The following is a 22,166-nucleotide window of genomic DNA, read 5'->3' as shown; positions in this document are numbered from 1 at the left end:
ACTCATCTCTGCCTCTACCGGGAGTCGAACCCGGGTCCCTCGATTGCCGGACGAGTGCTCTGGCCACTAAGCTACAGAGGAGATAGAGATTTTCCTTCGCTAGAGCGTCGAGGGACCCGGGTTCGACTCCCGGTAGAGGCAGAGATGAGTTTTTTCCTTCCTTAAAAAATTAACATCTAAAATAATAAATATCTTCACAACATCCAGTCTTCTGTATATCTTGTATTAACAAGTGGAGAGCGACATTCATGTCATATATATAGCCATCTGGTGGCTCGTCGTCCATGAGCAATTAGCTGATCGGTTTCACCGTCCATTGCACGGTTCCGTTCGGCATATACACGCTCTAGCGAAGGAAAATCTCTATCTCCTCTGTAGCTTAGTGGTCAGAGCACTCGTCCGGCAATCGAGGGACCCGGGTTCGACTCCCGGTAGAGGCAGAGATGAGTTTTTCCCTTCCTTAAAAAAAAAAAAAAAAAAAATTAACATCTAAAATAATAAATATCTTCACAACATCCAGTCTTCTGTATATCTTGTATTAACAAGTGGAGAGCGACATTCATGTCATAATTGAATAATGATTTGTCACATTTTCAAATTTGCACACATTATGTCTCATGTATAGCATCATGTTTTCTGTGAATTTCATAAAAATTGGTTGAAAATTTGGAATGCTATAAGCAAAAATCATGTAATGAAAATTAGAACTTTTATAGAAAATATTTATATTTTCGTGAATATATGCACTATTTTCATGAAAATGCACAGACGTATTGCAAAAGGTTTGTACAATATTATTTCAAAGTTACAAATCATTTGCAGCTTCTTCTGAGATACAGGGTTGATCACAAACATTTTTTTCTCATTTAATTTTTTTGTTGTCTACTAAATGCACTTGTGACTAAATTTTCACTAAAAATGGTGAGTGCCAATATAGAAATAGCCTAAATTTCAGAATGATTTGCCCAGTATTTTTCTAGAAATTCGAGAAAATGTCTAAACTCTAAAAAAGACAGACTTTTAGAAACAAAGTGTATATACAGAGAGCATAGGTAATAGGGAGTATGGCATTTTGCTGGAAAAACATTGATCTTAGAGGCATTCTTCCAATTAAGAAAAAGTATCCAAGCAACGTGTAGTACTTAGATATTTCATTCCTGTTGTAAGGGGTTGTATAGTTATTAAAATACAAAAATTAACTTTTTATATAACGTGCAGTCTGAAGTCTGGGTTATTCCCAATGTGACTAGATGTCTAAGTTCTGGCATTGGTCTAACAGATACATTCACTTAATATTTATTTAATACTAGCTATAATACCCGGTACTAACTGGGTTTTCTTCAATGAGGCTTTTTGGATCACGTGATATCTACCTCTTTCTTTGAAGGACATACAAACCATGTCTAAGTTAACCAATATGGCGACTTCCTGCGCGACTCATGAAAGAAACAGATCTAAATTTAAAGAAATGTAGAAATGAATATATATTTTTTCTCTTTTTAAGGGGTGCTAGGTATTCCGATCCCTTCCCCCTGAACTTCAAGTTATCCATCTGCCCATTTCTGCTACAAAAAGTGCTTAATTAAAGCTGTGGAATTTCTTTGATCTACTTTACGGGCCCATAATTAATTTTAAAACAACCTGAACTATATGAATTTATGCAGTTGAATATTAAAAGACAATACGAAGACATTAATTTTCATGCTTAAGATATAAATAAAAAGTTGAAATAAATGTTATTGCATGGATATCCAACTCAAAAATAGGTCCAGATAATTACTTCATATTTAATCTCTTGGCCTTTGTATATCTCTAAGCGAACTCAATATTTCAAAAAACTGAGAATTCAATACAATTTTTAAAATTATTGATGAGACAGAAAACCCCCCACTAAATTTCCACATTTCTACAGTAAAATCAGCATATTTAACACTGATTTCTATGGGGATCATCTTTTGCTTGACCCTCAAAGTGATGCTGATGATGATTCTAACGACTATTGAAAAAGTAGCAAACCATTATAAAGGGATAAACTATTATAAATATACTGGCAGCATTAAAGTGACAAATCATTTTAAAGGCATTAATACATGTCTGAAACGCATTGCTAGAGAACCACTGTAACCAAAGTAAAAGTTCCGAAAGTGATTGTTGAGGCCCAGAAACTATTGTTGACCAACAGTTTTTTGCACATTTCGGGCCCTTGTCCAGGTCTGACAAACTTTTAAAGTAGCCTATCGTTCAAGTAGGGTCCGGTTTGGTATATATGCTAAATTTGGCGACGATTGGTCTAAAATTGAAGATTTGTATAGAAAACATACGCACACACAAACAGGAAATCAATTTTATATATAGATATCTAGCACTTACATCCCATTCTCAGACACCCAAACCATTGAAAATTAAGCCATTCTTATTTTTATAAGCAAGAGATGTCTACCATTGAATAAATATGAGTAGATAAATAACTACATTTTTCTTATAAAAAGTTAACCCATATTTAAACATTTTCATTAATGTAATGTAAACTTAAAATAAAATGTTCTCACCAAAGCAGTTATAGTTGGAAAGCTCTGATTTTTTGACATGATCCGAAGTAAAGTCAATAGCTTCAAATCCCAGAGTTCAAAAGGCTCCTCTTTAAAGACTATGATGACATACTGTCTGCAACATGAAAACATGAAAATAATCTGCGGATTATGTACTGCTACGTCTTATCTGCAGTTCTCTTCTGTGAGAAGTATGAATAGCAACAAATATTTAAAGTATTAATTTGTAAAAATAATAATTTTTAGAAGATTTTTAGATGGTGTATATAGATACGAGTAGAAAAAAAAAATCAACATTCCCCCCTTTCCCCCCCCCCCCATAAAAAAGTGATAAGCAACCCCTTCCATTCTTGAAAATTTCATTATAGACGAATGAAATTTTTACATGCAGATAAGTGGGAAATAATGGTAATAGTGATTTGGCTATACTGCAAAAAGAGTACACAAGTTGAAGCAAAATTTAGCCGAATGGGCTTGTTGTTTGGGGACGTTGGTAAACAGACACTTACAATTTGGCAAATTTAATCTTTTGTTTACTCACCAAATAAAACCTTTCATCACAATTTAGTGGCAATCAGCAACAATTTAACAGTGATCAGAGAGAATGCTTGTCAACATTTCATTCATCATATTAGCTGCACTCCTTCTTTTTGGTACTCATTTTTACAGTCGATCAGACACTCGGTATTGTTTAAAAGATGCATCTTGTGTGTTTTCAGTTTTTTATCTCTAATAAGTGTCTTATACAGCAATTGTGAATAATCTTATGGTACATATGTACAGTGCACCGCAAAAGTTTAGGCACCTATGAAATTCACTCTTAAAAAAAAATAGTGAATAATAAGTGTTAACAGATACTTCTCTGTGTGTCTGAAAATATTTTTCAAACATTTGAATATCAAAAATAGTGCAGCAATTTGTAATAAAATTTTTTGCGAAAACAGGGAAATTTGTGTTTGCAAAAGTTTAATGCAAATTTGTCACATATGGCATCACCGCTGTTCAGTATTTGTGTTTTACACATGATAGCATCAGTTATTTCAAATGCTGCAAGCTACGAAGAACAATTCTGAAGAAGTAAGCCTAATATACAAGCTGAAATTAGAAAGGAAGACAGTTTCGGAAATTGCAGCTATCTTACAACATTGTAAAATGTCTATCCACCAAGTATTTTTTGCAGGTGGTATATATAGTTCCAGATACTTGATCAGGAAGACCACGTGTTGCAGATAAAAGAAATGGCAGAAGAATTCAAAGATTGGCATCTACATAAAGGATGACTGCACAGCAATTTAAAAGTTTGTCTAGATCTTAATGTCAATGGATAGGAGTCACAGAAACATATATGAAAAACAGGTACATTAGTATTTCAGAAATTATGAAAAAACCATTTATAACAAAACACAAGGATTACAGTTGGCTCGCATGCATGTGCAATAGACTGATAGTCGATCCCGTTTATAATGCTTTAGTGCTTAGTTTGACTTATTTTTGTGGTTTTAACTCAAAGTAGTTCTTATTAAGATTTTCCGTTTAAAACATTTTCACACTTACAATGTTTATCTTGATGGTTTTTTGAAAAACATTATAGGCAGAATAGACTGTATTTGCACGATTTGAGCAACGGACCACAGATTAATTTTAGTCACAGACAAGGTGGTGGTTCACTGATGTGGTTTGGATTGCATTCTGCTGCAATGAGTAGATATCAATAGCCTCTCTTGAAGGTTGCCATAATACTCAGCATTACATAGACACTAGAGGATAATTAATCACTATTTGGTGAACTTCTAGCCAGTCCTCAGTGGGAGTTTTAGCAAGATAATGCATCCATACATATGGCAAGTCACGGTAAAAGTGGTAGCCATACAAAAGTCTGGTTTAATGCAAAAAATATTGATGTTCTTGATTGGCCAGAATGTAGCCTTGATCTTAACACTATTGTGAATCTCGCCATGTGGTTAGAAGTTTATAGAAATAATCGACAGTATTCTTCTGTAAAAGATCTTAGAACTTCCGCTGGGCGTTGTTGTTTTGACAAGCAGGCATCAGTATCATTTAGTAAGAGACAACTACAGGTTGTGGTGTTGGAGGGAGTTTTTCTCTAATAAGGTTGTGAAAGAAATGGAATAGCTTACCTCTGGGGTTTGAGAATTTGAACACAATTGACATGTTTAAAAAGAAATGTGATGCTTCTTACGTGAGGAACCAAGAGGCTATCCATACTTAGATAAGACAACCGTAATCTTTACCGGCAGTGTATTATGTATTATTATTAATCGTCAATTTTTTTGTGATTTATGCTCTTATATTAGGTTGCTGTATTTTAGTTATATCTAATTTTTAAAGGTATCTTCTTTCAGCCATGTTGTTGGGCAATTTGCATGTTACAGCATTTGTATTTGTTGGTAAAATTTTGAGCTGCAGATAATGCACAAAAGACAATTTCTCCGATAGAAACCTCTATAAACAAACTTATTAACAAAAATGAACATTTGGCCAGATTTCAAATAATTTTCATTTTATTGAAAATGTAAATTTGTTTAAACTTTGGGGTCAATCATTTATGTGCTATTTTTGTACATGTTTTGTCATTAAATTGTCTATAAAGCGTAAATTTCACCCCAATACGTGATAATGTAATTAATTTGTAATGATGCAATTAGTATTTCTCAGATACTGTGTGATCTCAACCAGTGTCTAAACTTGCACTGTATATATGTCACTATATTTTTTCTAAAAATGTATAAAAATTTACCTCAAATGTGAAACACGAAGCATTTCAATTGGAGATTCTTCCTGTCGATCGGCTCGTAAGCTCTTCGTTCTACCTGAATTTATATCAGTTAGCACAAGCTCATTTCGTACATGACCAGAACTATTAGCAGTGTTGGAATGAGCAAACGACATGAAAGACGTCAGACCTATCCATTCTATACCTCTGTAATAAAACGTTAGGGAAAAAACCTCTTGTATGGATAGATTTAGGCTTCAATAGCAATGCAATGTGTAAAATAAAATATATAAAAATAGCACTTATACATATATATTACTGTACTCATACAGGAGCAACTCACCTAACAGGAGATGTGTGAACACAGAACTCTTTAGTCATAATACCTGTTGCCATATTTATGACTTGGATTGTACCACCACCATTACCTATGCATGAAAAAAATACAATGCTTTAAGAAAATATGTTTTTTATATTTTATTTTGGTATTTCATATTTCGTATCACACATTCAAATTTGATTTTTCTATCATAAATGTATGAAATTAAACATCTTCATTACATATGCAAATTTTCACAACTAATTTTTTATAAATGCTAAACATTATTCCAAACAGATAATAAAACACTAATGCTAACATTAATGTAAAATTATTAAAAGCATCATTTCTTTACCTATGGCCATCAGAGGTTGGTATGATTTCCAGTTGCGGAAAGTAACAGGTGGACACATACGTATGATATGTGGTGGAGCAGCCACTGCACATAAGCTTCCAGTGATGAAAAGTTTGAAATTCAAGCTGTCTTTAAAACTTTTAAAAAGCTCACGTCCGGGATAAAGGGCTGGTCCTAGGGAATCGCTCAGTGAATTTCCTGGATGAACCACTTTTTTTCTCAGGTATGGAAAAGATAAGCTTTCTGGAATGCTTGTAGAAGTTTCATTGGAATCTTCAATTCTTGGAATGTAAGTAGATAAATGTGGTGTCCAACAAGTTGGAAAAGATCTCTCCTGTCGCAAGATAATAAGTTGATACATACATATCAATAAGCTTGTGATAAAACAAGAATATAAAAATTCTGATTTAACATAACTACTTTCTGAAGTTACGAGAAGCATATTTTTTTAAGAGAGATTTTTCATAGTAATATTTCAAAAATGTTAATTATGCATATCATAAATATTTAAAAATCACATTTTAAACTGCAATAGCAATGAGTAAATTTTTCAAAATTAGCATTTTATATCAAGAATAATAAGATATTCATCCAATATACAGGGTGTCCTGTAAGTCTTTATTTGGCTTTTATCTCACTAACCATTCGTCATAGAAGTATAGTTTCAGTTTAACAAAATGTATTCAGGAATCACCCTGTACCAGTTTTGAGATTGAAAAAAAAAAACCAATGGACAATACCCTCTTTTCCCTCATTTATGTTGTTCTTTCCCACCTTTTCTCTGATTTCTGAATTTGAATATGTTAACGATTATTGCAGTTAAAAACATAGAACTTTTTTTGTTGACTTCAGAAGAGACAATCTAACAACTTAAGAATGGGGTTACTGTATAAAAAAATTTAATTTTTATTTTGTGACACACTGTGTTTCCCCCCTGAAAACTGGTACAGGGTGATTTCATATTTTCAGCATTTTTTAAACTGAAACTATACCTCTACGATAAATGATTGATGAAATAAAAGTTAAATTAGGACTTAACAGAACACCCTCTGTAAATCTACAAGAACAAATTCATTCATATCTTTTGACAACGAATTTTAAAAAATTAGAACTACTGACTATGAATTTTTAAAAACTGGAGCTATTGACCATGACAGAACATGTGCGAAAGTTTATACAACTTGGTAGTAATGTATTTACATATATGCTGTCAATGGAAAGTATTAAAATAAATTTAGCACAAATTTCTATAGTTTTGTGCCTCCATAAAAATTCAACTATGTATGTGAAACTATATTGGCACACCCCAGTCATTAATAAACAGTACCGTGGAAACCATTTAAGACGTCATGTTTTTAGAGTTCTGATTGTTCTCCTATATCAAAGCATTCCCTATGTAAAACGTTTTGCAATTTAATATGATTTATTTTATGTGGTCATGACTACTACACATTAAGCATGATCCACTAAGCTTAACCACATGATCATTCATTTAAAATATTCAGCCTTATGTTATTGAAAATAAATTAATAACTGTAAATGTATTGTAATTAAAAAAACATATACCTTCTGATTTATAAATAAATCAAGAACCAACAATCGCCCATCACTGACTAGCAAAGACACTCGTTTTTCTGTTTTAGGACACACAGCTAAACCAAATATTTTGGCATGTTTTGTAAAGCGTAATGAATCGGATTGACAACATTGATCGTATACTACTTCAAGGTTTTGTTCAGTCAGATGAGTTTCAAAAGATTCAACGCCTAAGTAAAACAGAAATAAAACCACCATTAAAGCTTTGGCAGATGGGTTGAAAAATCAAAATCAATCAGCAATGAAAGCACAAATCTGATGATTTATTATTATATTAATTCATAGCTAAATATAACTATTATATTGATTATTAAAATATAAAGCTTAAAAAATATCAACTTTTATTTCTTTCAATCACACATTTAGTACTGATAATGCCTATAAAATAATAATGAAAAGACAAATTAATTTTTAAATTAGGTGCATATGAAAAAAATGTGAAATTTAACTGAATGTGAACTGACTGTATGATGGAGTAGCAGCTGCCATTACTTTATGACCCTGATGCCGTAATCGGAATGTAATACAGCCATTCTCATGAAGTATGTAGAAAGCATCTCTCTGCCAACATGAATACAACTGAGTGATTGGGGAACCACTGTGGTCCATAGAGACTATGCCAACAGTCTGAAATGGTGAAAAAAAAAAATCTAGCTGCACACAATAAATTTATTTCAAATTATATACATGCAATGAATGCTATTACACGAATGAACAAAATACATTCCAACTTTTGATAAATCAATAAATAAGACTTGTTGGAACAGACATAATATTGATTCAGAACAACAAAGCTCATAAACAAATCAATTTGGTCTAATGTAGAATTTTGAAATAAAACATCAGGCACTTTAATCTTGAGGCAAGAAAGCTTGATATTTTCAGAGGAATAGTTCAAATTTGATTTGTCAAAAGGATTTCAAAACAATTATTAATTCTACTGGAGATATTCAATGTGTGTGCAAAAGTTTTTTTCATGGTCAGTGAGCTGGTAATAAAAAAATGCAGCTGCTTCACTCATTGAATCTATGATTTTTCATTTATTTAAATACTTTAATTAGTATGAGAGTTTAATAATCCATTTTGTGATTTTTAAAATCTATATATATAAAATTGATTTTGTGTGTGTGTGTTCTCTATACAAATCTAAATTTTAGATCTATTGTTGCCAAATTTTGCACATATATACCAAATGGGACCCGACTTGAACAATAGGCTACATTAAAAGTTCGTCAATGCTGGGCAAATGCCCGAAATGGGTGAAAAACCGTCAAGCAACGATGGTTTTGGGGCCTCAACAATCACTTATGGAATGTTTACATTGGTTACCGGGATGTTCCCTAGCAATGCATTTCAGACGTGTATATGCCTTCCCAATGGTTTGTCCCTTCTTTAATGCGGCCAGTATATGTATAATAGTTTATGCCTTTATAATGATTTGTCCCTTCTTTAATGCGGCCAGTATATGTATAATAGTTTATGCCTTTATAATGATTTGTCCCTTCTTTAATGCTGCCAGTATATGCCTTTATAATGATTTGTCCCTTCTTTAATGCTGCCAGTATATGTATAATAGTTTATGCCTCTATAATGGTTTTCCCACATTTTCAATCCTCCCAGTAATTAGGCAGAATCAGCATCACACTTTGAGGGTCAGGCAAAGAATGATCCCAATAGAAATCAGTGTTAAAATTGCAGATTTTACTGTAGAAATGCAGAAATTTAGTGGAGTTCTCGGCCACATCAATAATTTTTGAAATTGTATTGAATTCTTAATTTTTGAAATACTGAGTTTGCTTAGAGATACGAAGCCCAGAAAATTAAATATGAAGTAATTAGACAGACCCACTTTTGAGTTGGATATCCATGCAATAACATTGATTTTAACTTTTTATTTATATCCTAAGCATGAAAATTAATGTCTTCGTATTGTCTTTTAATATTCAACTGCATAAATTCATATAGTTCAGGTTGTTTTAAAATTAATTATGGGCCCGTAAAGTAGATCAAAGAAGTTTCACAGCTTTAATTAAGCATTTTTTGTAGCAGAAACGGGCAGATGGATAACTTGAAGTTCAAGGGGGGGGGGGGGATCGGAATACCTAGAACCCCTTAAAAAGAGAAAAAATATATATTCATTTCTACGTTTCTTTAAATCTAGATTTGTTTATTTCATGAATTGCGCAGGAAGTTGCCATATTGGTTAACTTGACATAGGTGTTGCATGTTCCTCAAAGAAAGGGGAGATATCACGTTATCCAAAAAAGACTCATTGAAGAAAACCTGAGCAGTGCCGTGTATTATAGCTAGTTATTAATGAAACTCATTTGAATATGAATTAGCAAGAATTAAAAAGACTAATGACCAAATAAAAAAAAAATTATTTTTAGATATTTGAAACACTGATCAACATGTCCCCCCCCCCCTACAAATGTAGCAAAATTCAATGTCACAGATCAGATTTATCTATTTCCTCAGCAACCCAAAACAATTCCACCCCATTCATTAAATTGAGATTCAAGATTGGAAAAAAATTAAATGAAAAGGTTAAAACTAACAATATAATCTTGATTTCCTCAGTAAATGTGTTCATTATTTTTTCCCACTTACTTTTTTTTTGTGTATAAAATAAATTGTATCATATATTGCATTTTCATTGTCGAAAGCTGAATAAATATTTTTCTCACCTGATTTATTTCCAAATCAAGAACCAATATCTCTCGAGGGTACAATAGAAGCAAGTGATCAGAATATGACTTATGATATGTCAATTGTATACAGTCATTTAAAGTCACCCCATCTACACTGAAACAAGATCATTTAGATTTTGATTAAAATCAATAAACTAACTTTTGTTTTTTGAAAAGTGACAATAAGAACAGGCTCTTCATGATTAAAAAATTATTACTATACAGTTGAGTCAGATTATAACGAACATAGACATAACAAATTGTCACATGCAAAAAAAGTTTCCCATATCCCTTGTATTTTGTATTGTTTGTCACTGTCATTTTGATTGCCTACAATTACTGAAAAAACACCAGCAATGAATTTTGGAGCTGATTTTTTAGTCAAACACCACTAATTTTTTTCATCTTCCTAATCTCATTTACAAGCCTTCATGTATGCAAACACTTTGCTGCAATGCATAGCTACAATTGAAGATGGTACCATTAAGACATGTGGTGCAATTGTGTATGGAAACATCACGTAGCAAACATCAAGTAGCTTTGAAAATGCCAAAGTAGAAAACAACATGCATTGTTTTGGAAACTGAAGAAGCTATAGAGCAGTGGTTCTCAACCTTTTTTCCTTCCCGCAACCCCAGAGCAATGTGACTTGCCTTCCCACACCCCCCACCCTAGGACAATGTGTTTTTCTTCTGTAATTGATTACATTAATTATACAACAATTAATTTCTATGAATTGTTTTACTTATTGTTTGATGCCTTTTCTGCTATGGCTAATATTTAATTTTGGTTTAATTCTTTTTATAGAAAATTAAAAAATGAAACTTAAAAACTTACTATTTTTAAAACTTTTTGAAATTTTGAAAAAAAGATTCATTGAATAGTTCACTTATTCATTCCTACCGTAACAACTATAAATTAATGTTTGACACTTGAATTTTTTTTATGTTTTTCCTGAGTCATGTGTTCGCGACAGTATCAAATCTAAGCACAACATGCTAAGAACACAAGGTACTAATGTAAGCAAACTGAAATAGTTGGTAAATAGTTTTAAATAATAGCATATTTTCTCAACAGAAATGGGAAAACAAGTACAATCGCTAGTTGGAAACTTTTGTATTTTTATCATCATTTGAATTTTTTTGAATATCAGTCAACATATTGTAATTTTTTTTCCATCTCACACCCCCAAAATGCTCACCCACACCCCCGGGTTGGAACCACTGCTATAGAGTTAGTTCAAATAACAAAATTGTGACTTGCCTACCGAATTTGATATTCTACAGAGCTTATTACCTGCAATTTCAAAAAATAGAGAGCATTTACTTCATAAGGTTTTTGTGACTGTTGTCAACTGAAAGAGATCAGGGCAAAATATCAGGGTAAATATCGGGGCAAGGGGAGGATCATACAAGTTAATTTTTCTCAAAATTTTCCCAACACTAGTGCTTGGCATCATGAGGAGGTGTCTAAGTTGTGTTGCTGAATATCAAATTCAATGATTAATTTTTATAGCTACAAGTTCGACTTTTTAACCACTGACCGACCAATGATAATAGCTTGCAATTGTGCCTTTTCAGCCTGTCAGGCGCTGCTTTATTTTGATTGGTCATTGTGAGTTCTGATCAATGTTCCATGAGTGTCATTCATACGACTAGGATATGGTTAGGGAAAAAGGTGCAGAGCAGTCCTAGTGGTTGTCTCAATGATTTCTGTGGTCAACCAACACAATTAGCAACACAACCAGTTGGATTGCCTGGCACTGTTGATGAAAAGGTACCTCTTTTCATCTACTCTTAACATCTACTATGTAAATATAAAAATAAAATAAGTAAAGTTATTTTTTCTCTCATTGGAAACTTCAAATCTTATACGATTTCAGAAACAGGAATATATTGACAAGAATTATAAGTTAATAAAGGCATTGCATTACAGATTGACTTACACAGATTTGGAATCTTCTCTCACCAGAAACCTTATTCGTTTTGGTATAATATTGCGATTTATAGGCCATGTTCTATCATCTGCAGATGAACTTGAACTAGATGACTGCTGATTGGCTGATGGATTAGCAATATAAAATTTTCTTCCATTGCTTGAAGGGGTTTTGGTAAGACTGAAATCATCCACAAATAAAATGCAGTCTGAAGCTAAAACTGGAAAAACCAAGCATATCAATCATAGAAAGAAATGTTATTGATGAATCAAGAACATTTTTTTTTCAAAACTAATAATCAGAAAAATTTCTTTAAAAGTCCTATTTCAAAATAGATATACTTATGTAATAAAAACTAATGGGAAAAGAAGTTGTAAATGGGTAAGAGTAAAATACACATAATGTCTGGAAATACGAAAATGATAAGTTTGGCAAGGCTTTGGCATTGCTATGGAAGACCAAATGGTTGCCTTAGAGAGATTTTATTGTACATACACAGAAAATTATGTTAAAAGAAAATATAAATTTTATATGAGAGATATGGCTGTATATTTTTTCCTTCAAAAAAGACATTGATTTGAGACATGTCACACGGGTGTAAAGTTGTCTTTCCACACCTTTCACTTTTAAACTGTTCATCAACAAAACTAAATTTCAATTATAAAAGTTTTCAAATAATATATGGGCGCAGTAGCCCAGGTCGAAAAATACTCGCCTAAAGTACCAAAGGATGTTTAGAGACGTCACAATTTTGATATTCTGTTCATCTTTGTCAGAAGCTTTCCTGACACAGGGGTACAACCGAAATGGCGACATGACTACAGAAAAAGATTGCTACCACAGGGAGTCCCACACTGAGGGGTTAGCATACCAACCTCTTAGTGAGAATTTAAAAAAAGGCTGCTATTTGGAATCGGCAATAAATTGTAGGTCCCAGTCTAATTAGCCCTTGTGTGCAGAAAATGACTGTGGTGCAACAAAAATGATCAAATAATATACAGATTTCAGATATGTCTGTCATTTTGCAAAACAAAGAGTGTATGTATGAAAATGAAAATTAATTTTTTTTATGTTGTGCTAGAAGTGGTGAAAAAATCATGAATTTTAAAATAATTTATGTGAATATTTCACTTAGAAACACAGGACTTTTCTGTTTGCGGAGGAAAAATAATTTTAAGTTGTAATTAAGGAACACTATAAAAAATTATGTAATTCAACACATATAGAACCACTTGCAAAATTAAGCCTATATCAGCAATCTACAAGTTAATTTTTATAATTTGAAGTTTGTTTCTATATTCAAAAGTTAAAAAGTATATCAGTACTTTTACTTTTTGCCCTGTATAACCCATTATTATTATCTGCCCACTTACATGTCAGGCGGTTATGTCGAAAAGGATCAAAAGCAAATGATATAAGAGTCTCTGTGTATGATTTCTTCCATATTTTGCTGCCAGTTGCAGTATTCCACAAAATTATCGAATATGGAGGATGGAGAGCAACCAGCATGTTCTCCAGTGAATCATTCTGATTAAGCCATTCCATTTCTATGAATGTATAACAAACAAGCATATCATATATGAATAATATAAAGTCATATATGAATTATTCATATATACATATCATATATATATATACATATTCATATATGAATAATATGAATAATATAAATATGAATAATATAAATTTATTCATGTTGACAAATAATGTTATGTGATATGTTGACAAAAAGATTGTCAATATCATTTTCCACATATGAATACCAACTGGCTATCTGTTTCATAAAAAAGTATATCAAGCAAAAGATTTTTCCTGAAATCAAAAGTTGCTTTAACAAAACATACACAAGTACTTTTTCAGTTATAAATTTCAAACTCTTTGGTCATAAATTCAATCACGAATCTTACAGGATTTATTACCAAACGAAAATTTTCAATTTCTGATTTTAATCAAACACCTAGAAAAGAGGTTCTGCTATAAAACATACACTTTATACAAATTACATATTATAAACTTCCAGAATAAGTCAAGATTATATTTGAAAGTCTCAGACCTCATCTGTGATAATGTGACACAATAAAGGTTAGACAAAGAATTAAGATTTTACAGTACCTTGAACTGGCTTGAATCCATCAAAAAAAGTTGATAACACTTTAGCTTCTTTAACATCCCAAACAATTATGACCCCATTATTATCCGCTGATGCCACTTTTAATGTATAAGGTTTTGTGAGATCATGATAGTATGATTCTTTTGCCCATTTCACCTGTAATCATAATTCAATTACAATGATGGAAATAATTCATAAGTCATTTCAAAAGTTGCATAAATGCAAACTTTCATGACATAATCAGGAAAAAATTTTTTTTGACACAACATACATTTAATAGCATCATCACAGTTATCCCTAAAATATTAAAAGCATTGTTTCGATATCATTTAACCAAGTTTTTTGGGTAAACCAATCATCATTGTACTCTAAGAAATATGGTTTTTAAATTTTGGTGTTAACTTAATTTTGATTCTCCACAATATCTGTCCCTATAACTTTCAAAATTGTTACTCAGAGACAAGAGTTTCTACTCTCATTAACTTACTTTAGATTCCAGCTTGTTATCATTGACCTAAATTATACAACAATATTGATACCGTTCAGCCTTAATTCACAGTTATAATAGATAATATCATTCCTTTAAGAAGCAATCATCATTATCATCATTACAGCAATGATGTTATTGAAGCGCTTTAGCAAGCACACTACTTAAAATTTCAGAAAAGAAAGTGTAAAAATTTAATTCCAAACCCCCTCCCTCAGCATATTTTTATTCATTTCAAGTAGGGTTGGCAGGTTTTTTACACATGACAGTTTTGACAATATAAACCATAGTTTAAAAACTGTTATGCCAAAAAATCCTTCTTCAAATATTGCTTTTTAATATAAAAACTCCCATTCAAAATACACACATTGATTACATGTAATGTTCAAAGTGTGTGTTGTGACTATGTTATACAAAGAATAAATACTTCATAAATTCATCTGAATTCCCATTATTTCCTATTGGGAACTTTGATTCATTTTTTTGAGTGATTCATTGGCAAAACAAATTAAGCTAGTTAACTGATGTTCCACTGTATAAACATCTGCTGTACTCTTTTTAGAACAGGTAAATGTTTAAATAATTCTTTTGTGCCATATATGTAATGTTGATTTCTGTTATTCTTAAATTATCTAGATAATCGCTGATACTTAAAACAATACCTTCATTGTGCATAACATTAGAATATATCTAGCAATCAAAATACTAAATTGTAGGACTAGAATGTCATTTAATTTGGCAGTGCTGATTGTATATGATGCTTAAGAAACTCTTGTAACTTATTCTTTGTAAAACAGTAAGAATAACTAAGTTTGACTATGATATGTGGTATATTTAATAGCATTTGTATAATGCAACTGAAGATGTATATAAACATACAAAACAAAGCTTTGGGTATCAAGTCTTGCCAGCTCTGCTTTGATTGAAAATATTCTTTAAAACTCTGAATTTATACAATCTGAGTTATGAAATTTTTAGGTGAGAATAAATGAGTTTAATTACTCTTTTTGTGTCAAAAAACTCAAAATTGAAAATTATAATTAATATTATGTTTTAATTATTGTAATAAATTAGTGGTTAAAAATAAAACATAATAAATACAAATACAACGCCACAACAGACAAAATGCCCAACGAGGTGGCTGATAAAAAGATGCCCATAAAAATATGGTTGTCATATATTTCAAAAATACAGCAACCCAATTAAAAATGCAATTAACACAAATTATAAACAATATATACACATGATAAAATATTATACAACGCCCATAAAACGCCGATATGAAAAAAAAGTTTCTCATGTTATTTTTCTATTGTGCTCAAAACATTACCCAAAAGCATTCATTAGGAGTTTTTGATGGTTTAAACCAGTTGCTGAAACTTGTCACGTCAAAAACCCAACCTTGATTTTAAGGCTATCGGTTCCAAGATATAACAACCAGGGTTCTGGAAACCTGGGAAAGATGATACTTTATCCTGAGTAGCTTCACTGATTATGGTATAACTTTTTGTTTCTTTATGCATGATTTTCATTTTGGAGCATTTATTTTTTGCAAAAACAAAAAAACTAAAATTACAAAGAGAATAAGAGTTCAGGAAAGTGCGAAGAGGCAAAAAAATAATAATAAATTGATTAATCAGAAAGAAATTTAAAAATGTATACAGGACTGGTAATTTTTAAAAAAAGAACCATTTGCATGAAGATACTTACTTTTATGACATCTCCTTTATGTTTTTGTAATGTTTGAAATATCTATAAAAAAATTTTAACTATTAGATGAGCAAAAAGTTACCTTCACAATCATAATATAAGTCAAGTACAAAGTTGATTCAAACTAATTTTATCTTATTTCTACTCTGCAATACATTGCACATGAGATTGCAATATATGTTTTTTTTTCTCCACCTTAAAAATAAAGACTGCAAACAACTATTGTGCGATATCATTGATTTTATCACAAACACACACACACATTTTAATATATTTACAATTTACAATAACTGCATAAGGCATTAAATGCACTTACACTGGAAAAGTAATGATTAATATGAATAAAGTAATAATGATAATAATAAAAAATAATAATAATCAGAAATAATAGTCCGAAGGGAAAACAATCCACATATGAGAAGCCAGGTCTTAATCTTCAACAGCAGAAGTAAATCTTACACAAGAGACGCATACAAATTAAGATGGCAGACTTCCATATGCTTGCCACACAGTATCTGTGCCATGGAAAGCAATCCCTTCTGGTATTCTTATTTGGAAGTGATGCCTTGATAGATTAACTCGCCTGTCCATGATATTGAAGAAAGGTTCGCCTGATAGTAAATAAACCATTTGGTGGATTAGTTTGTAACACATCTTCAGATCTGCAGTGATTCTATGCCATTCTAGAGAGTGTAAGCATAGAAATTCAAGTCTCTCGCAATAAGAACAACCACTCATGCCAGCTATTCAGAGGTAAAGGACCTCTGTGGCTATTCTAGGAGCTTTGTTCTTAATTTTGTAAGGGCTCCATACTTGTGAACATAACTCCAGAGTTGGACGAATATACACATCAAAAGCATATAACAACATGCATGCATCACATTTGCGGCATGCCGTACATAACATATATAAAATTCCATTAGTCAAACTAAACTGAGGGGATTAGGCGAGCACCTCCTAGAGATAGAAGGCCTCTGCACGATGCTCGTGCAGAGGTCAGCGAGTAGTCCATTTTCCCACAAAATATTCAGGGAAAAAAATTCTCTGCTCGTGCCAGTATCGTTGTTGTGCGGAAAGAAATAATCGGCTCAGAATTGCAAATTTCTATGACCTACATCCAATCACCATGTGGTATTTGTGATTCAACCAGAAAGATTCTACACCAAAATAAGAAGAAATGAAATAGGATGCTGTGATTCAAAATGCGGCAAACTTGCTAGGTAGTCTTGATGATGTTACAAATGAGCTTGGCAACCCATGCAGAGGCCTTCTATCTCTAGGAGGTACTGATTAGGCCCATTTTGATGGCAAATGGAAGTAACTGATTGGTGATGCATCTCTCAAAAATTTTGCAGGATATATTGGTTAATACAGGGCGATAATTATTTGAATATGTCCTGAAGCCTTTATTCTTATAAACTGAACTAATAATTGCAGTTTCCCAAGAGCATGAAATAGATCCGTAGTCATAGAAGAATGTGAAGAAGGAGCCAAGAAGTGGAGATATCAGGCATAAAAGCATTTATAGAAACTAGGTATTTCGTTAGGACCTCGAGATGATCGACCAGGAAGAGAAGCAATGATGGCTTTTATCGTCTGAATGCTCAACATATTATGAAAGAATGGATGATCACTCATAAGGCCATGTTTACAGTGATCGTAGCTAGCACAACTATAATAACATGAACAAGAAAAAAATGTCAGCGAAAATGTTGGCTTTTCATAATCTTCCATTATTGTGGTACCATTCACAGATAGCATTTGTATGTCTTGAGACACATGAAGTCTGCAGCAAGGATCTCTGTGGAAAAAAATTACGATCTGGATTTTTACAGAGATCGAAGAGATGTAAACTCTTTCTCCTGAACGAAATTTACATAGTTCCTAGCCGTATAGCTCTGTATTGTTCTTTAGCAGTTTGACTAGGTGTAGATCTATATTGATGCCAAGCATGCAAATTCCTATTGTTTAATATTTGCAAAACCTTGCTATTTTTTTTTAAATTAAATTTCTTTTGCTGAGAAACACGTTCATGAGACCACAGGAATAAAGCTGGCAGGGCATCCGCAGCGGAGATAGTTCCAGCTAGTACTTGGTTTTGTAGATCTTTTACAATAGTTGATAATCATGGACAATCTGCATGGTACTGACAATCAGTGTTAATTGACAATATAATTCTGTTATAATATGCAATGAAAAGTGTGTGGATTATTGCTGTTGCAAAAGGATAACATAGCGGTGGCTAACCCCTTTTTTCCTACAGATACAGTTTACTACTCTTTTTTGCCACTGCTGCCATGAGGATTGCCAGAAATCCCTTCCATATGGGATTTTCTGTATGTTTAAGAAATGTTTTACTGTCTCAAAAAAAAAGTGTTTATTTGTAATTCTTCCTTACGGAGCAACATAACACGAAAATTCTTCTGCTTTCAAATATTTTACCAGATTTTGAAAATTTTGTAGCAAATCTTTACATGATACTATTTGTACCTTGGAGCGTTACCTCAATTTACATGCATGATGCAAATTGGACACTCTTGGTTTAATGCAGTGGATGGCCAACCCACGGCATGGCCTGATATGCTGTGTTCCAAAATTGGCACACCATGGTAGAGTGGCACACGAATGCTTTCCCAAAAATTATAAAAATTCTATTCCATTTTGCAATCAGAGAAATTGTCTCCAACTTTTAAACAAGCTTTTTCTTATGAATGATAGTCTTATAGGCTGCCAAACCTATATTTAGTACAATAGGCACTCTTAAAATTATAATTATGTGATAAGGTTCTATTCAATGTGTTTCTATTCAGTTTTTCTACCTTTGGACACAATTGCTGGGCGTTCCACGTGCACGAGAGTCAGGATTGCTGCATAGGGGATATGTATTGTATAATATAATTTAGGGGAAAGGGGCCAAACACCCAGAGTCCTCAAGTTCCAGTGACTATGCTCAACATGGTGTACGTAAGATGAGCCTCTACCAATATACGTAAATACACAAGCTGAATTGCGATAATCAAATTTATGACAAAAATAGAAACAATTTATAACTCAAAAGAGTAACAAACCAAACTCTTTTACAAAAATAAAAAGACAGCTGAATAATATTTTGCAGGAACGGAGAGAAAAAAACATTTCTGCAAAAAATGGAATGTATATGGTCTGCATATTAGAATTCATAGAGTGGTATCAAAAATAATCTTGATTGTGGCACGGCTCGTAAAAAGGTTGTCACCCCTGGTTTGATGCAAACACAAATTTAGAATCATTGACGTTTCAAGGTATAGAGAACTGAATAATGTAAAGACAAATTTTTGAAAGAAAATTCAACTGCTTCTGTGGGAAAGTGAACAACAGTCTCCTCGAAATCCAGGTAAGTGTGCAAACCAGTATGCTACAGAAGCAATGATCATCATCTTTCTTTACAGCATATCTCTAAGTAAGAAAAATTATTGTTTTTTCTGTAGCATATTGGTTAGAGCACTCACCTAGATTGCGAAAGAACAGTGGTTCAATTCTCTGCAGAGGCAGTTGAATTTTCTTTCCAAAATTCATCTTCGCACTATCCAGTTGTATGAATAGTGAAAAGTGGCATCATCCCTACCACTGAAATTGGATGAAAATTTCATAAAAACAATGGTTAATGGTTGTACAGTGCATGAACACAGTATGGTCTATAAAGGAAAATATAGATTCTGTTTATTGTTGGAGGCAAGTATGCATTAATAATGATGTTGGTTATTTAAAATTAATTTAAATCCATTGAACTTTCTATATTCATCTGACAAGAAAAGGGTCCCAAGGTGTCGTCCTCAAAAAAATATGAAAACAGTTAAGTATATTCATCTCACTCAGAAACACAAAAAACATAAAATAAAAAATTAGCAGCAGAATGCAATTATTGAAGACACAAAAAATTATTTAAAATGATAACAGTTCGCCTCTCCGGTTTCTTGGCCATTTATCTATAAAAAAATTATTTTCACTCCCTTTTTCTTTCTTTCCTCCACCTTCTCTGTTTTATATACATATACAGTCAAATTCCATTTTAACGAATACTGTTACAGCGAAAATCTCATTTTAACGAACACTTTTCTAATCCCCCAGATAAGTTTACATGGGAACAATGTAAAAATCTGGAATTCCATTATAACAAAATTTTGTTTTAATGAAGTGATTTCTTCTGTCTCTTGGAGCTCATTATAATGGGATTTAACTGTGTATACATTTTTAAATAAACACTAGTTATTTTTTTCCCCCTTTTTCTTTATCCGTGCTATACTAGATCATATGTTGTTTGAATGACATCACTCTTAAACTACAGTTGTGGGTGTTTTTAAAATTTTAAATTCATTTTTGGCCTCTATTGGCCTTTGAAATATTAATGTATTTACATATTTTTAGTGACCCATAATAATTCCACCAATTTTTTTATGTTTCTGTGCATATTTAAATTAGAACCACACTAATTTTTTTGAAACATTTTAAAGATGTCACCTTGTAGGTAAGACTGATGAAGAAAATTGATTTTTTTCTACTGTCTCCAGCCTATTTACTCACTCTCTCCATTATTTTGGAACTTTCTAAGTACTATAGTTTTGTGTGATTTTTTTTAGGTTATACCATGTCAGAAAAAATATATTTAATGATAAAAGTCCAGCTATTCCCCCCCCCCCCCACACTGACCAGACTCCAGACATTCCCCAGTTTGTGAAGTGGCTGGGAACTGACCAGCCACTTCGTAAAGTGCCTAAACTTGTACATTGTGCCATATATGCACACACATGGGCGGAGATGGACTTGGAAGTCTGGGGGGCACGGTCATTATTGCTGGAGGGGGGGGGGCCTGATGACGATGATGTCAATTCATATATACATATGTACACTAGATCAGTTGACTCCACCTTAGACTATGGGGGGGGGCAATGCCCCCATATCTCCACTCATGTGCACACACATTGCTGTTAGTATGAAAAGGATAAATGTATCAAGATTTCTTACCCTAACATTTTGAGTGTCAATAATAACAACATGATTGTGACAGCCATATGCTATAAAAGATTGCCAGCCCCTAAAGAAATATAAATCAATCACATTAACCTTCTATAAAAATAAAAATACTTTTTGTAATGATAAAAATATAATTATTACATCTGATATTCAACTGCCTATGTAAATTGATATCTGATTGGTATCAATTACCCATCTAACACATGATGAATACTGAATATACAAAATACTTTTAACCCTAGTCTGAATGAAAGATACTTTTTAAATAAAATGGTAGATCTAAATTTTTAAAGATAAATGGCGATGAATAAATGCGTTATTACTTCTAATGCAGTGAGAATGCAGATGAGTAATCTTTAGGCCAAACACAAGCACATCAAAAGCATAGCAGCAACAATAATGACAGCTCTGAAAAAAGTGACAGTTTATCTCTAGCCCAAAGCAGAATTTTTTGTAACATTGTTCTGAAATGAGCCCTCAACAGACCAAAAAATTTCTGTGGTAAAAATTAGGGATGGGATGAATAGTGATTTGGCCGAATAATCAAATAGCAAATATTCAGCTAACATTTTGGCCAAATATTTGGTGGCTGAATATCAATTTTTTTTTAATTCATCACAATTATGAATAAAACTGGTTTTAATTAAAAATAAAATTATGGGAAATTTTA

At 32.3% G+C, this 22,166-nt stretch overlaps 1 protein-coding gene across 3 annotated transcripts in view; it reads right to left on the bottom strand.

Moving 5' to 3' along the window:
• The window catches only part of LOC149068571 (WD repeat-containing protein 11-like), a 52,081-nt gene that overhangs the window by 25,139 nt on the left and 4,776 nt on the right, over positions 1–22,166 (bottom strand). For all 3 annotated transcript variants that reach the window (XM_089250382.1, XM_089250383.1, XM_089250384.1), the window contains exons 3-14: positions 21,488–21,557; positions 16,487–16,528; positions 14,292–14,445; positions 13,553–13,726; positions 12,189–12,399; positions 10,241–10,358; positions 8,018–8,180; positions 7,524–7,723; positions 5,958–6,291; positions 5,627–5,711; positions 5,308–5,490; positions 2,550–2,664 (exon numbers count right to left, since the gene is read on the bottom strand). In XM_089250382.1, coding sequence (XP_089106508.1) covers positions 2,550–2,664; positions 5,308–5,490; positions 5,627–5,711; positions 5,958–6,291; positions 7,524–7,723; positions 8,018–8,180; positions 10,241–10,358; positions 12,189–12,399; positions 13,553–13,726; positions 14,292–14,445; positions 16,487–16,528; positions 21,488–21,557 — 1,849 coding nt within the window. The remainder of the gene's footprint in view (positions 1–2,549; positions 2,665–5,307; positions 5,491–5,626; positions 5,712–5,957; positions 6,292–7,523; positions 7,724–8,017; positions 8,181–10,240; positions 10,359–12,188; positions 12,400–13,552; positions 13,727–14,291; positions 14,446–16,486; positions 16,529–21,487; positions 21,558–22,166) is intronic.

Source organism: Pholcus phalangioides, unplaced genomic scaffold (assembly GCF_987345545.1).
Source record: "Pholcus phalangioides strain wild (caught in Gottingen) unplaced genomic scaffold, Ppha-v1.0 ptg000024l_1, whole genome shotgun sequence".
Classification (NCBI taxonomy): Eukaryota; Metazoa; Arthropoda; class Arachnida; order Araneae; family Pholcidae; genus Pholcus; species Pholcus phalangioides.
Note: the sequence above shows the minus strand (reverse complement) of the source record. Positions and strands in the feature narration are given on the sequence as shown.